Source organism: Camelus ferus, chromosome 5, assembly GCF_009834535.1.
Source record: "Camelus ferus isolate YT-003-E chromosome 5, BCGSAC_Cfer_1.0, whole genome shotgun sequence".
NCBI classification, from domain to species: Eukaryota; Metazoa; Chordata; class Mammalia; order Artiodactyla; family Camelidae; genus Camelus; species Camelus ferus.
This window is the reverse complement of record NC_045700.1, coordinates 50,774,110-50,791,001: the sequence shown is the minus strand read 5'-3', so window position 1 is coordinate 50,791,001 and position 16,892 is coordinate 50,774,110. Positions and strand designations below refer to the sequence as shown.

Here is a 16,892-nt window from a genome sequence, read left to right as displayed (position 1 = left end):
ATCAAAATTTAAGGGTACATTTGTTGTTCATTATTATTATTAATCACCACCATCATCATTATTATTGGTACTAGCGGAATTCAGAGTTGCGTTTTTTAACCTTTTTTTTGCATCACTTCCAGATGCACCAGGAAGACCAGAGGTGACAGATGTCACAAGATCAACAGTATCACTAATTTGGTCTGCCCCCGTGTATGACGGAGGCAGCAAGGTCGTGGGCTATATCATAGAGCGAAAGCCGGTCAGTGAAGTTGGAGATGGTCGCTGGCTGAAGTGCAACTATACCATAGTATCTGACAATTTCTTCACCGTTACTGCTCTCAGCGAAGGAGATACCTACGAATTCCGTGTATTAGCCAAGAACGCAGCAGGCGTAATCAGCAAAGGATCAGAATCTACAGGCCCCGTCACTTGCCGAGATGAATACGGTAAAAAAAAAAAAAAAAAAAAGTCAATGTTCTCCCTTTAAATTATCATAATTTCTGTGAAAATAAACTATCCTATGTTTACTCACATCTGTTTTGCCTATGACAGCTCCACCCAAAGCCGAACTGGATGCCAGATTACAGGGTGATCTGGTTACCATCAGAGCAGGCTCGGATCTTGTCCTCGATGCCGCAGTTGGTGGCAAACCTGAACCCAAAATTATCTGGACCAAAGGAGACAAGGAACTAGAGCTCTGTGAAAAAGTCTCTTTGCAGTACACTGGCAAACGAGCAACTGCTGTGATCAAGTTCTGTGACAGAAGCGACAGTGGAAAATACACTTTAACAGTTAAGAATGCCAGTGGGACCAAGTCCGTGTCTGTCGTGGTCAAAGTTCTTGGTAAGCATGTTCAATGATCTTTGATTTGCATAGCATTCTCAAGCGTGAGCAGAAAGAAAGCTCCTCATCCTTGCTCATCCTTAACCTGTTTTAGATTCCCCTGGCCCATGTGGAAAGCTCACCGTCAGCAGAGTCACAGAGGAGAAGTGCACTTTGGCCTGGAGCCTTCCTCAGGAAGATGGAGGAGCAGAAATAACTCACTACCTTGTGGAAAGACGCGAGACTAGCAGGCTCAACTGGGTGATTGTTGAAGGCGAATGCCCAACCCTATCCCATGTAGTTACTAGACTCATCAAGAACAACGAATACATATTCCGAGTGCGGGCAGTAAACAAATACGGCCCTGGTGTGCCTGTTGAATCAGAGCCAATTGTGGCCAGAAACTCATTCAGTGAGTATTAACACTTTTAAACAACTTGGTGGTTGAAATGTAATGGGATCAGGGGGAGGGGAGGACAGTCACACCAGGAGTGATTTTGTGTAATTTTGATCATCCCTTTATTTTCATAAAACCATAAACAGCTATTCCATCACAACCTGGCATACCTGAAGAAGTCGGGGCTGGCAAGGAGCATATCATCATTCAGTGGACAAAACCTGAATCTGATGGTGGCAATGAGATCAGAAACTACCTCGTAGACAAACGTGAGAAGAAGAGCTTGCGCTGGACACGTGTCAACAAGGACTATGTGGTGTATGATACCAGGCTGAAGGTGACTAGCCTGATGGAAGGTTGTGATTACCAGTTCCGGGTGACCGCAGTAAATGCTGCTGGTAACAGTGAACCCAGTGAAGCGTCCAACTTTATCTCCTGCAGAGAACCATCATGTGAGTTCCGAGAAAAACAGAAAACTAATGCCCATCAAAACCATAATACAAATAATTTTCCAACATGCCATTTCCAAGAACCTGTAGAATTTATGAATGGTCTAGAAAGGCATATACTTATTAGAAGGATCTTAAATACAGCCTAAGATAGAGAACATTTTAACTACCACTTCTGTTGATAAGTTAGTAGCTGAAAATTGTTGCAGTATTTTCCAATCTATGAAAAAAATAAATTATTCTACTATCAATGTAAACGGGTTATATTTTACAAATCTTCCTAATAAGAAAGGATAAAAATTCACTGTAATGACATAACTACTAAAAAGAAAAAAGACAAAGTTTCCCTTAAGAGGCTTAGCAGAGCATCAAGTTTCTAGTATTTCAATAAGCACCTAACAAAGTAATTGCCACCAGAGTTTTGAAAATAAGTGGTGAATCACGAGAGCTGCAAAAATAAGTGGCAAATCATTGTACAGAGTTTAAGCCCAAGAACTAAAAGGAGTAAGTGACTGGGTCTGAATAGGGGAAATAGAAAACTGACTTCTATACTTTTTAGAAATGTACAGGTTACAAGTGATATTAGCCTGTCGAAAGCTGAGCAACTAAAGAAAAGTTCCTGAGAATGGATAAGCAATGAGTTTAGCTAGCAGGACACAGATGGCTAGCCAAAGTGGCCAGAAAGAAATAGCCACCTTTCTAAAGAAGTATAATTCTTAAAATAGTAATGGTAATAATAGAGCATACACTGCTGTCCTGTAGTGTCAGAAAAGCCTAGTTACAGTACAAGATAATCATCTTGGTGAGTGTGGACAAAGAATAATGCCTTAGTGAGTTTTGAAAAATCAAAAATACAAATCTCAAAGATTCCTTATTTATGTAATATCCACATCCCCTTTTGAAATTCCACAGATACCCCTGGACCACCTTCTGCTCCAAGAGTCGTAGATACCACCAAACACAGCATCAGTTTAGCGTGGACCAAGCCCATGTATGATGGTGGCACTGACATCATAGGATACGTTCTTGAAATGCAAGAGAAGGATACTGATCAGTGGTACCGAGTGCATACCAAGGCCACAATAAGAAATAATGAATTCACTGTGACAGACCTTAAAATGGGCCAGAAATACTCCTTCAGAGTTGCAGCTGTGAATGTGAAGGGTATGAGTGAATACAGCGAGTCAACTGCCGAAATTGAGCCCGTGGAAAGACTAGGTATTTATAAGATAAGCTTTTTGGTGAATTATTTTCTCATCATACCTGTTCATGCATTAATTAAGTTTTGACGTTAACTTTCCAGAAATACCAGATCTTGAGCTTGCAGATGATTTAAAGAAGACTGTGACCATCAGAGCTGGGGCTTCATTGCGGCTGATGGTGTCTGTATCTGGAAGACCACCTCCCGTCATCACATGGAGCAAGAAGGGCATTGACCTTGCAAGCCGGGCGATCATTGACACCACTGAGAGTTACTCTTTACTTATTGTGGACAAAGTTAACCGGTACGACGCTGGCAAATACACCATTGAAGCCGAAAATCAATCCGGCAAGAAATCAGCAACAGTCCTTGTTAAAGTATACGGTAAGCATTTGTCTTTGACTATGCTGTGTATATATATAGTGTATATATACCTTGCGTATCTTTTTAATGTGACTGATCACCTCTTTAGAAAGTAACTATGTTGAATATATTTTCCTGCAAGAGAACTCAGTCAACCCATCAGGCAAGTAAGAAGCATGGATTTTTCGTTCTATTTTTTAGATACTCCTGGTCCCTGTCCTTCAGTGAAAGTTAAGGAAGTATCAAGAGATTCTGTGACCATTACTTGGGAAATTCCCACAATTGATGGTGGAGCTCCTGTCAGCAATTACATTATTGAGAAGCGTGAAGCTGCCATGAGAGCATTCAAAACAGTAACTACCAAATGCAGCAAGACACTCTACAGAATCTCCGGACTCATAGAAGGAACCATGTACTATTTCAGAGTGTTGCCAGAAAATATTTATGGCATTGGAGAACCCTGTGAAACATCTGATGCGGTTCTGGTCTCAGAAGTGCCTTTGGCACCTACGAAGCTAGACGTGGTCGATGTCACCAAATCAACTGTTAGCCTTGCCTGGGAAAAACCACTCTACGACGGTGGCAGCCGACTCACTGGATATGTTCTTGAGGCCTGCAAAGCTGGCACTGAGAGATGGATGAAGGTTGTCACCTTGAAACCCACCATCCTAGAGCACACTGTTATTTCCTTAAATGAAGGTGAACAGTACTTATTTAGAGTAAGGGCACAAAATGAGAAAGGTGTGTCGGAACCTAGAGAGATCGTCACAGCTGTGACCATACAAGACCTCAAAGGTACGTCCCAAATCACCAAAAAATAACAGTAACGGTAATGTAAAATGAAGGAAATACAAAGAATTCATAACACTTTGTCATTAGAAACAATACTTAGGAGTAAATATCTCCTCTTTCTCATAGTGCTGCCAACAATCGATCTTTCTACAATGCCTCAAAAGACCATCCATGTCCCAGCCGGCAGACCAGTGGAGCTGGTGATACCGATCGCTGGTCGCCCACCACCTACTGCTTCCTGGTTCTTTGCTGGGTCTAAACTAAGAGAATCAGAGCGTGTCACAGTTGAAACTCGCACTAAGGTAGCCAAGTTAACCATCCGTGAAACCACTATCAGAGATACTGGAGAATATATACTTGAATTAAAGAATGCAACTGGAACTACTTCAGAGACCATTAAAGTTATCATTCTTGGTAAGGATGTGGGACAAAGGCAAAAGCAAGTTGTTGATGTTCAGTCACCTAATTTTGATTTGAAGTGGAAGTTAATTTCCTGGCTTCCTTTTTCTTTCATAGACAAGCCTGGTCCACCAACTGGGCCTATCAAGATTGATGAAATTGATGCTACTTCAGTTACCATTTCTTGGGAACCACCTGAACTGGATGGCGGTGCTCCACTGAGCGGTTATGTGGTAGAGCAACGTGATGCCCATCGTCCAGGATGGCTGCCAGTGTCTGAATCAGTGACTAGATCAACCTTTAAGTTTACCAGACTCATTGAAGGAAATGAGTATGTGTTCCGTGTGGCTGCGACCAACCGCTTCGGAATTGGCTCCTACTTGCAGTCTGAGGTCATAGAATGTCGCAGCAGGATCAGTAAGTCCCTGGACCCTTCCACCATTCTCCCCAATTCTGATTCTAAATGTTTACAGAAAGGAATTTGTTTTTAATATGCCCTAATGTCAGAAAAAATAGGTCACAAAATTGACCCCAGGGTCTTTCTCAAGTTCCTAAACCTCCTTTTGTTGTTTGTTTTCAACGGGGTTAAAAATTATTTTAATGAAAGAAAGAGAGGAGGAGAGAGTTAGGGAAGGATGGATGGGAGGGAGGGAAGGGGAGAGGGAGGAGTGTCACAGTGAGAAAAAATAGAGTACATGCTTAATAAATGTTTATAAAATTGAAGAAAATGAGGAACACCAAGTACAAAAAGGAAAACACTAGAAAAATAGTCACAAGAGTCTTAGATACCATTTTTAAATGGTATATACGAGACAAACTTACACAAATGTATGAGTCTTTAATTTATCGCTATTGCCATGTTGTGTTTACTTCTGTCCTGCTGCAGGTATTCCTGGGCCTCCAGAAACATTACAGATATTTGATGTCTCCCGTGATGGCATGACACTTACCTGGTACCCACCAGAAGATGACGGTGGCGCCCAAGTAACTGGATACATTGTGGAGCGCAAAGAAGTGAGAGCAGACCGGTGGGTCCGGGTAAATAAAGTACCAGTGACGATGACGCGGTACCGTTCCACTGGCCTTATTGAAGGCTTAGAATATGAACACCGTGTCACAGCCATTAACGCGAGAGGAAGTGGAAAACCAAGCCGTCCTTCCAAACCCACCGTTGCCATGGATCCAATTGGTAAATGTGTTTTGTATAAGTTTACTGAGGTATACTTTAATGTTGTAACATTCACCCTCCTGAAATATGTAATTCTGTAAGTTTGGGGAAATGTACTGTTGTATAAGCACCACCACAATCAAAAAATAAAAGTTCACCTGTATCCCTTTGCCATCAATGCCCTCTCTGCTCCAGCCCTAGCAGCTTTTGACAAATAACTTCTTATATTCTTCTCTTGAGTCTCTTTCTCCCTCTTTAAAGTGGGACTCACAACATATGCCCTACATCACAGTTAAAATTGTAAAGCAAGTTAATATTTCTGGAAGCACTTTAAAATCTGATAAATATGAAGATAGTAGTAGTGATCATAAATAAAGCACATATAAGATAAAGGAAAAAGCAAGAGCTTTAAGTGATTTTCACTGATAAAATGAATTAAATTGTTACAAAATGAGAAATACTCTAATGTTTACATTCCATGTTTCCGCAACTCTCTGAATTTGTTAGGTGGCACATTTTTCAGCCCTGAAACAACTTTAACAAGTATGTTGTTGTCTTATTCTCCTCCTTAGCTCCTCCAGGAAAGCCACAAAACCCAAGAGTTACTGATACAACAAGGACATCAGTCTCCCTGGCTTGGAGTGTCCCAGAAGATGAAGGCGGATCTAAAGTCACAGGCTACTTGATTGAAATGCAGAAAGTAGATCAACATGAATGGACCAAATGTAATACCACCCCAACCAAGATTCGGGAGTATACTCTAACACACCTACCTCAGGGCGCCGAATACAGATTCCGTGTCCTAGCTTGTAATGCTGGCGGACCTGGGGAGCCCGCTGAGGTGCCAGGAACAGTCAAAGTCACTGAAATGCTTGGTAAGACATGTGATCATCTACTTTCTTCTGCCTTTTGCCTTAAGACTTATTTTCTACACGTGCCCCCCAAAATGCTCATTGTAATCCTATCTTTTTCCCCAGAATATCCTGATTATGAACTTGATGAAAGATACCAGGAAGGTATCTGTGTAAGACAAGGTGGGGTCATCAGACTTACCATACCAATCAAAGGAAAACCATTCCCAATATGTAAATGGACCAAGGAAGGCCAAGATATTAGCAAGCGTGCCATGATTGCCACCTCTGAAACACACACTGAGCTTGTAATCAAAGAAGCAGACAGGGATGATTCTGGCACTTACGACCTGGTTCTGGAAAACAAATGTGGCAAGAAGGCTGTTTACATCAAGGTCAGGGTGATAGGAAGTCCCAACACTCCAGAAGGGCCACTTGAATATGACGACATACAAGCTCGCTCTGTGAGGGTCAGCTGGAGAGCCCCTGCCGATGATGGTGGTGCCGACATCCTAGGCTACATCCTCGAGAGGCGAGAAGTGCCTAAAGCCGCCTGGTATACTATCGATTCCAGAGTCCGGGGTACATCTCTGGTGGTAAAAGGCCTCAAAGAAAACGTGGAATACCATTTCCGTGTTTCGGCGGAAAACCAGTTTGGAATAAGCAAACCCTTGAAATCGGAGGAACCAGTCATACCAAAAACACCATTGAGTAAGTTTTCCAAACACAACACTGTAAAAAATCCTCTTTTGTTTCTAAATGAAAGCCACCAGCTTAAAAGATTTGGGACTGTGCTCTAACACATGTGTTTTCCACTTATACACCCAGACCCTCCAGAGCCTCCAAGCAATCCTCCAGAAGTACTCGATGTGACCAAGAGTTCTGTCAGCCTATCCTGGTCCCGACCCAAAGATGATGGTGGTTCTCGAGTCACAGGATATTACATTGAACGCAAGGAGACATCAACTGACAAATGGGTCAGACACAACAAGACTCAGATCACCACCACAATGTACACTGTCACCGGGCTCGTTCCTGATGCTGAGTATCAGTTCCGCATCATCGCACAGAATGACGTTGGCCTGAGCGAGACCAGCCCTCCCTCTGAACCAGTTGTTTGCAAAGATCCATTTGGTAAGGAGAGGGTTTTTGAAGGGGTTAGAATCAGAGAGGGAAGCCATCTTTGGCCTTCTTTTATTTCAGCAGAAAGCTGATTTCCTTTTCACCTGTTTTAAAATATTTCAGATAAGCCAAGCCAGCCTGGAGAACTTGAGATTCTTTCAATATCCAAAGACAGCGTCACCCTACAATGGGAGAAACCTGAATGTGATGGTGGCAAAGAAATCCTTGGATATTGGGTTGAATATAGACAATCTGGAGACAGTGCCTGGAAGAAGAGCAGTAAGGACCGCATCAAAGACAGGCAATTCACAGTCGGGGGTTTGCTAGAAGCCACTGAATATGAATTCAGGGTTTTCGCTGAGAATGAGACGGGGCTGAGCAGACCTCGAAGAACTGCTATGTCTGTAAAGACGAAACTAACATGTAAGTAGCCATTAGTTCTCTGCTTATGGTTTGCATAACTAAACAACATGTTAAGGCTAATTCTTCTTCTACACTAAGTAGATCTCCACAAACCTTTATTGGAGAGCAAGTGTTTGGAAAGAAATCACTTACTTTGACATATGCACACACAGGGAATAGTTGATAGGTTCTGTAGGAAGTCATTTCATTCCAAGCACATAACCTCAGCAGCGGACTGTAAGGTGCAGTGAACAAGCATATCCCCCAAGCAATTTCTCCCTTGAATACAGTCGGGTTTTTTTTTTTTTTTCAATATGCCTAATATGACTTGAAGGGTCAACAAACATACTTAAGTGAACAACAAATGTACTTCCGTGAACCTAAGTAAGGGCAAAGATACTACATATCTACAGAGAACTCAGATTTCCCCGAGCCCTTTTACCTCATTAATGCCCCCCAATCACAAAAAGTCACTCTACATAATAACGTGACGATGTGCTCGTGGAATCCTTGTTTTCCAGATGACCCCCCAATCACTGTGAAGACTTTTTAAGAATTAGACTCATGTGTAAATCATGGTGTCTAATAAAGTATTAGTCAATAGGATGAATTCATTCCTGATGTACAATGACAGAGGATTACAGATCCAGTAGTAACAATGCATTAATGTTATCTTCCATATCCTACAGCTGGAGAAGCCCCAGGAGTACGCAAAGAAATGAAAGACGTTACCACCAAACTGGGCGAAGCAGCTCAGCTGTCATGCCAGATTGTTGGGAGGCCCCTACCTGACATTAAATGGTACCGATTTGGTAAGGAGCTCATACAAAGCCGGAAGTACAAAATGTCTTCAGATGGACGCACACATACTCTGACAGTAATGACAGAGGAACAAGAAGATGAAGGTGTTTATACTTGCATAGCCACCAATGAGGTTGGAGAAGTAGAAACCAGCAGCAAGCTTCTCCTGCAAGCCACACCACAATTCCATCCCGGTTACCCACTGAAAGAGAAATATTATGGTGCTGTGGGCTCCACCCTTCGACTTCATGTTATGTACATTGGTCGTCCCATACCTGCCATCACTTGGTTCCACGGCCAGAAACTTTTGCAAAACTCAGAAAACATTACTATTGAAAACACTGAGCACTACACTCATCTCGTCATGAAGAACGTCCAACGCAAGACTCATGCTGGGAAATACAAGGTTCAGCTCAGCAACATTCTTGGAACAGTGGATACCATCCTTGATGTGGAAATACAAGGTATTTCATTTTCAATTTCAGTGTTTTTCATTTTTAAAGAAAACAAACAAACAAAACAGATCTTTGGAGATACACTATAAAAACCACTATAATTGTATTTTCCTCCAACAGATAAACCAGACAAACCTACAGGACCAATTGTGATTGAAGCGCTATTGAAGAACTCTGTGGTGATCAGCTGGCAACCACCTGCAGATGACGGAGGCTCCTGGATCACCAATTACGTGGTGGAGAAGTGTGAGGCCAAGGAAGGGGCTGAATGGCAATTGGTGTCTTCAGCCATCTCAGTGACAACCTGTAGAATTGTGAACCTCACAGAAAACGCTGGGTATTACTTCCGGGTTTCAGCTCAGAACACTTTTGGCATCAGTGATCCTCTAGAAGTCTCCTCAGTTGTGATCATTAAGAGTCCATTTGGTGAGTACAAACTCTTGTACAACCTCTGCAATCTTCGCAGGACAAAGTTCCATCTTTACATGAGACTTTTTTTTTTTAACAACTGTCAAACATTTTAAACTCTTGACTAGTATATTTAACAAACATCTGTGCAAATAATTTTAGACCTCAATGTTTCATAAAGATCAGTCTTTCAATATACCTAAAAACTAATCTTCATTGTCTATCACATTCCAAATTTGAACATACCTCATTACTGTTTACTCCTATATTTTATTTTATTTTGTTAATTGAAGTATTGTCAATTTACAATGTGTTAATTTCTGGTGTACAGCATAGTGATTCATGTATACATATATATTCCTTTTCATATTCTTTTTCATTATAGGCTATTACAAGATATTTAATATAGTTCTCTGTGCTATACAGTAGGACCTTGTTGTTTATTGTATACATAGTAGTTAGTATCTGCAAATCCGAAACTCCCAGTTTATCCCTCCACACTCCCTTTCTCCACTGGTAACCCAAAGTTTATTTTCTTACAGAAAACTTTTTTTAACAGAAATAAGTTTGAAAGGAAATAGCAAAGATTCAGATAAGGGACAAGTGCCTTTATCTCAATTAAACTGAATTTCTGTGTATCTAATATCTTAGCCCCTTTGTCTTTAAAAGGAACTTTGTGTTTTGATAAGTCTCTTAGCATAAAGTAACCAACTTCACTTTTCTGTAATAACTATCCTTAATAAAACATTAGGTTCATAACAGTTTATTTTTTTTTAAAAAGTTTTTAACAAAGCTGTTTGTTTCATCCCATGAGTCAAATGCTTTTTGTTTGTTTTAAATAGAAAAGCCAGGTGCTCCTGGCAAACCAACTATTACTGCTGTCACCAAAGATTCTTGTGTTGTGGCCTGGAAGCCACCTGCCAGTGATGGAGGTGCAAAGATTAGAAATTACTACCTTGAGAAGCGTGAGAAGAAGCAGAATAAATGGATTGCTGTGACAACAGATGAAATTCGAGAAACCGTATTTTCAGTGCAAAACCTTATTGAAGGTCTTGAATATGAGTTCCGTGTGAAATGTGAAAACCTTGGTGGGGAAAGTGAATGGAGTGAAGTATCAGAACCTGTCACTCCCAAATCTGATGTCCCCATTCAGGCCCCACACTTTAAAGAGGAACTGAGAAATCTAAATGTCAGATATCAGAGCAACGCTACATTGGTCTGCAAAGTGACTGGGCATCCGAAACCTATTGTGAAATGGTACAGACAAGGCAAAGAAATCATCGCAGATGGATTAAAGTACAGAATTCAAGAGTTTAAGGGTGGCTACCACCAGCTCATCATTGCAAGTGTCACAGATGATGATGCCACAGTTTACCAAGTCAGAGCCACCAACCAAGGAGGATCTGTGTCTGGCACTGCCTCCTTGGAAGTGGAAGGTAAAAACAAATCAGTAAACATCTGTTTGGCGCTAGATTACATATTAATAATCGAGTGGGAGGTGTTATTCTTAGTGCTGGGTATTACTAAATTATGTTCTTCCTTCTTTTATTCTGATACAGTTCCAGCCAAGATACACTTGCCTAAAACTCTGGAAGGCATGGGAGCAGTTCATGCTCTCCGAGGTGAGGTGATCAGCATCAAGATCCCTTTCAGTGGCAAACCAGATCCAGTGATCACCTGGCAGAAAGGACAAGATCTCATTGACAACAATGGCCACTACCAAGTTATTGTCACAAGATCTTTCACGTCACTTGTCTTCCCCAATGGAGTGGAGCGAAAAGATGCTGGTTTCTATGTGGTCTGTGCTAAAAACAGATTCGGAATCGATCAGAAGACAGTTGAACTGGACGTGGCTGATGTTCCCGACCCACCCCGAGGAGTCAAAGTTAGTGACGTCTCACGAGATTCTGTCAACTTAACATGGACTGAGCCGGCTTCAGATGGCGGCAGCAAAGTCACCAACTACATTGTTGAAAAATGTGCAACTACTGCAGAAAGATGGATCCGTGTAGGACAGGCCCGAGAAACACGTTATACTGTCATCAACTTATTTGGAAAAACAAGTTACCAGTTCCGTGTAATAGCTGAAAATAAGTTTGGCCTGAGCAAGCCTTCCGAGCCTTCAGAACCAACCATAACCAAAGAAGATAAGACCAGAGCAATGAACTATGATGAAGAGGTAGACGAAACCCGGGAAGTTTCTATGACTAAAGCGTCTCATTCTAAAACCAAGGAACTCTACGAGAAATACATGATTGCCGAAGATCTTGGGCGTGGTCAGTTTGGAATTGTCCACCGTTGTATTGAGACCTCCTCAAAGAAAACATACATGGCCAAATTTGTTAAAGTCAAAGGGACTGATCAGGTTTTGGTAAAGAAAGAAATTTCCATTCTAAACATTGCTAGGCACCGCAACATCTTATACCTCCATGAATCATTTGAAAGCATGGAAGAATTAGTTATGATCTTTGAGTTCATATCAGGACTTGACATATTTGAACGCATTAACACGAGTGCTTTTGAACTTAATGAAAGAGAAATTGTAAGTTATGTTCGCCAGGTCTGCGAAGCACTTGAGTTCTTACACAGTCATAATATTGGAAACTTTGACATCAGACCAGAAAATATCATTTACCAGACAAGAAGGAGCTCCATCATTAAAATCATAGAATTTGGTCAAGCCCGTCAGCTGAAGCCAGGGGACAACTTTAGGCTTCTGTTCACTGCCCCTGAATACTATGCACCTGAAGTCCACCAGCATGATGTTGTCAGCACAGCCACAGACATGTGGTCACTTGGAACACTGGTGTATGTGCTGTTGAGTGGTATCAATCCATTCCTGGCTGAGACTAACCAACAGATGATTGAGAACATCATGAATGCAGAATATACTTTTGATGAAGAGGCATTCAAAGAGATCAGCCTTGAAGCCATGGACTTTGTTGACCGGCTGTTAGTGAAAGAGAGAAAATCTCGCATGACAGCCTCTGAGGCCCTCCAGCACCCATGGCTGAAGCAGAAGATAGAAAGAGTCAGTACTAAAGTTATCCGGACATTGAAACACCGACGTTACTACCACACCCTGATCAAGAAAGACCTCAACATGGTTGTGTCAGCAGCCCGGATCTCCTGTGGTGGTGCAGTTCGATCTCAGAAGGGAGTGAGCGTTGCTAAAGTTAAAGTGGCATCCATTGAAATCGGCCCAGTTTCTGGGCAGATAATGCATGCAGTCAGTGAAGAAGGAGGATATGTCAAATACGTATGCAAAATTGAAAATTATGATCAGTCTACCCAGGTGACTTGGTACTTTGGTGTCAGACAGCTGGAGAACAGTGAGAAATATGAAATCACCTATGCGGATGGAGTGGCCACCATGTATGTCAAAGACATTACCAAATTCGATGACGGTACCTACAGATGCAAAGTAGTCAATGACTACGGAGAAGACAGTTCTTATGCAGAGCTGTTTGTTAAAGGTGTGAGAGAGGTTTACGATTATTACTGCCGTAGAACCATGAGGAAAATTAAGCGCAGAACAGATACCATGAGACTCCTGGAAAGGCCACCAGAATTCACCCTGCCTCTCTATAACAAGACAGCTTACGTGGGTGAAAATGTCCGGTTTGGAGTAACTATAACTGTCCATCCAGAGCCTCGTGTAACATGGTATAAATCAGGTCAGAAAATAAAACCGGGTGAGGATGATAGGAAGTACACATTTGAGTCGGACAAGGGTCTTTACCAATTAACAATCAACAGCGTAACTATAGAAGATGACGCCGAGTATACTGTCGTAGCAAGGAACAAATACGGCGAAGACAGCTGCAAAGCAAAGCTGACTGTAACCCCACACCCACCTCCAACAGACACAACCTTAAGACCCATGTTCAAACGGCTACTGGCAAACTCAGAATGCCAAGAAGGCCAAAGCGTCTGCTTTGAGATCAGAGTGTCTGGCATCCCCCCGCCGACATTAAAGTGGGAGAAGGATGGTCATCCTCTGTCCCTCGGGCCCAACATTGAAATTATCCATGAAGGCTTGGATTATTATGCTTTGCACATCAGGGACACTTTGCCTGAAGACACGGGTTATTACAGGGTCACAGCCACAAACACAGCTGGATCCACCAGCTGCCAGGCCCACCTCCAAGTGGAACGCTTGAGGTATGTCAAGCAGGAGTTCAAGACTGAGGAGGAGCGAGAAAGACACGTCCAGAGGCAAATTGACAAGACGCTAAGGATGGCTGAAATTCTTTCTGGAACAGAAACTGTGCCACTGACCCAGGTGGCCCAGGAGGCGCTGAGAGAAGCTGCTATCCTTTACAAACCAGCTGTGAGCACCAAGACTGTAAAAGGCGAATACCGCCTCGAGACAGAAGAAAAGAAGGAGGAGAGAAAACTCCGTATGCCTTACGAAGTACCAGAGCCACGCAAGTACAAACAGACCACCGTAGAAGAAGACCAACACATCAAGCAGTTCGTGCCCATGTCTGACATGAAATGGTACAAAAAGATCCGTGATCAATTTGAAATGCCCGGGAAGATTGACAGAATCGTACAGAAAAGACCGAAGCGCATCCGCCTTTCAAGATGGGAACAGTTCTACGTGATGCCTCTTCCTCGCATCACAGATCAATACAGACCTAGATGGCGGATCCCCAAACTGTCCCAAGATGATCTTGAAATGGTGAGACCAGCCCGCCGGCGTACACCTTCTCCTGATTACTACTTTTACTACAGACCAAGAAGACGTTCTCTTGGGGACATTTCAGACGAAGAGTTACTCCTCCCCATTGACGACTACCTGGCGATGAAGAGAACAGAGGAGGAGAGGCTGCGTCTGGAAGAAGAGCTGGAACTGGGTTTTTCAGCTTCCCCCCCAAGCCGGAGCCCTCCACGTTTTGAGCTTTCGAGTCTGCGTTACTCTTCACCACAAGCTCATGTCAAAATGGAGGAAACAAAAAAAGACTTCAGATACTCAACCTATCACATCCCAACCAGGGAGGAGACCAGCACAAGTTACGCGGAGCTGCGGGAGCGGCATGCCCAGGCCTCGTACCGGCAGCCCAGACAACGGCAGAGAATCATGGCTGAGAGAGAGGACGAAGAGCTGCTGCGTCCAGTCACTGCCACCCAGCGGCTCTCAGAGTACAAAAGCGAGCTGGACCACATGGCGAGGGAAGAAAAATCAAGAAAGAAATCGCGACGGCAGAGAGAAGTGACTGAAATTACAGAAATTGAGGAAGAATACGAGATCTCAAAACACGCTCATAGAGAGACATCCTCCTCGGTGTCCAAGCTCCTGAGGCGACGGCGCTCCCTGTCTCCAACATACATCGAGCTAATGAGGCCGGTGTCCGAGCTGATCCGGACCCGTCCACAGCCAGCTGAGGAGTATGAGGACGACACAGAAAGGAGGTCACCCACCCCAGAGAGGACTCGCCCACGCTCCCCCAGCCCCGTGTCGAGTGAGCGATCACTGTCAAGATTTGAGAGGTCTGCAAGATTTGATATCTTTTCCAGGTATGAGTCCATGAAAGCTGCTTTAAAAACTCAGAAGACATCAGAAAGGAAATACGAGGTTTTGAGTCAGCAGCCTTTTACGCTGGACCATGCCCCTCGAATCACACTGAGGATGCGCTCCCACAGGGTACCCTGTGGCCAAAACACACGTTTTATCTTAAACGTTCAGTCTAAGCCAACTGCCGATGTTAAATGGTACCACAATGGTGTAGAACTCCAAGAAAGCAGCAAGATCCATTATACCAACATGAGTGGGGTCCTGACCCTGGAAATTCTAGACTGTAATATTGATGACAGCGGAACATACCGTGCCGTGTGCACCAACTACAAAGGTGAGGCTTCTGACTACGCGACCTTGGATGTCACGGGAGGGGATTACACCACCTACGCATCCCGGCGCAGAGATGAAGATGTCCCCCAATCTGTCTTCCCTGAGCTGACAAGAACAGAGGAATATGCAGTCTCATCATTTAAGAAAACATCTGAGATGGAAGCTTCCTCTTCGATCAGGGAAATGAAGTCACAGATGACAGAGACCAGGGAAAGTCTCTCGTCTTATGAACACTATGCATCCGCAGAAATGAAAAGTGCTGCAGTGGAAGAAAAGTCTCTGGAAGAAAAATCCACACACAGAAAGATTAAGACGACTTTAGCAGCGAGAATTCTCACGAAGCCAAGGTCCATAACCGTCTACGAAGGCGAGTCTGCAAGGTTTTCTTGCGATACAGATGGTGAGCCAGTACCAACTGTGACGTGGCTGCGTGGGGGACAAGTCATAAGCACTTCGGCCCGCCACCAAGTGACCAGCACAAAGTACAAATCAACCTTTGAGATCTCTGCAGTCCAGGCTTCCGACGAGGGCAGTTACAACGTGGTGGTGGAAAACAGTGAAGGCAAGCAAGAGGCACATTTTACTCTGACCATTCAGAAGGCCAGGGTCACTGAAAAGGCTATGACATCACCACCCAGAGTGAAATCCCCGGAGCCTCGGGTAAAATCCCCAGAAAGAGTTAAGTCTCCAAAACGAGTGAAATCCCCAGAACCGGTCACTTCTCACCCAAAAGCCGTATTGCCCACAGAGACAAAACCCACACCAACAGAGAAAGTGCAGCAGCGACCAGTCGCTGCCCTACCCAAGATAACTCAGTCCCTGAGAGCAGAAGCTTCTAAAGATACAGCAAAGCTGACCTGTGCAGTCGAAAGTAGCGTATTATGTGTAAAAGAGGTTGCCTGGTATAAAGATGGCAAGAAACTGAAGGAAAATGGGCATTTCCAGTTTCATCATTCAGCAGACGGTACCTGTGAGCTCAAAATCCTTAACCTCACCGAATCTGACTGTGGAGAATACGTTTGTGAGATTTCAGGTGAAGGTGGAACTTCCAAAACCAACTTCCAGTTTAGGGGACAAGCCTTCAAGAGTGTACATGAGCAGGTGTCAAGCGCGTCAGAAGCCAAGAAAGCGGCTCAGAAAACTGCTGAGTCAGCAGAAACCAAGAAAGCAGTTCCCAAAACTGCTGAGCCAATCGAAACCAAGAAAACTGAACCAAAAGCTCCTGAACCAATTTCCTCAAAACCAGTCATTGTTACTGGGCTGCAAGATACAACTGTTTCTTCAGACAGCACTGCTAAATTTGCAGTTAAAGCTACTGGAGAACCCCAGCCGACTGTCATCTGGACAAAGGATGGAAAGGTAACCAGTCCTTATATGCCCTTTAATTTTATCTTCTACAAAAACTAACCTCTTCCCTCTTGCCTAA

General features: G+C 43.3%; 1 protein-coding gene across 50 annotated transcripts in view; it reads left to right on the top strand.

Annotated features, from left to right (window-relative positions):
* TTN (titin) overlaps nt 1–16,892 on the top strand; it is a 269,971-nt gene that overhangs the window by 248,932 nt on the left and 4,147 nt on the right. For all 50 annotated transcript variants that reach the window (XM_032479832.1, XM_032479831.1, XM_032479812.1 and 47 more), the window contains 18 exons: nt 123–428; nt 535–825; nt 920–1,216; nt 1,348–1,653; nt 2,563–2,868; nt 2,954–3,235; nt 3,416–4,009; nt 4,133–4,420; nt 4,523–4,822; nt 5,292–5,594; nt 6,146–6,448; nt 6,551–7,135; nt 7,253–7,558; nt 7,670–7,969; nt 8,638–9,213; nt 9,325–9,630; nt 10,455–11,048; nt 11,172–16,825. In XM_032479832.1, coding sequence (XP_032335723.1) covers nt 123–428; nt 535–825; nt 920–1,216; nt 1,348–1,653; nt 2,563–2,868; nt 2,954–3,235; nt 3,416–4,009; nt 4,133–4,420; nt 4,523–4,822; nt 5,292–5,594; nt 6,146–6,448; nt 6,551–7,135; nt 7,253–7,558; nt 7,670–7,969; nt 8,638–9,213; nt 9,325–9,630; nt 10,455–11,048; nt 11,172–16,825 — 11,897 coding nt within the window. The remainder of the gene's footprint in view (nt 1–122; nt 429–534; nt 826–919; nt 1,217–1,347; nt 1,654–2,562; nt 2,869–2,953; nt 3,236–3,415; nt 4,010–4,132; nt 4,421–4,522; nt 4,823–5,291; nt 5,595–6,145; nt 6,449–6,550; nt 7,136–7,252; nt 7,559–7,669; nt 7,970–8,637; nt 9,214–9,324; nt 9,631–10,454; nt 11,049–11,171; nt 16,826–16,892) is intronic.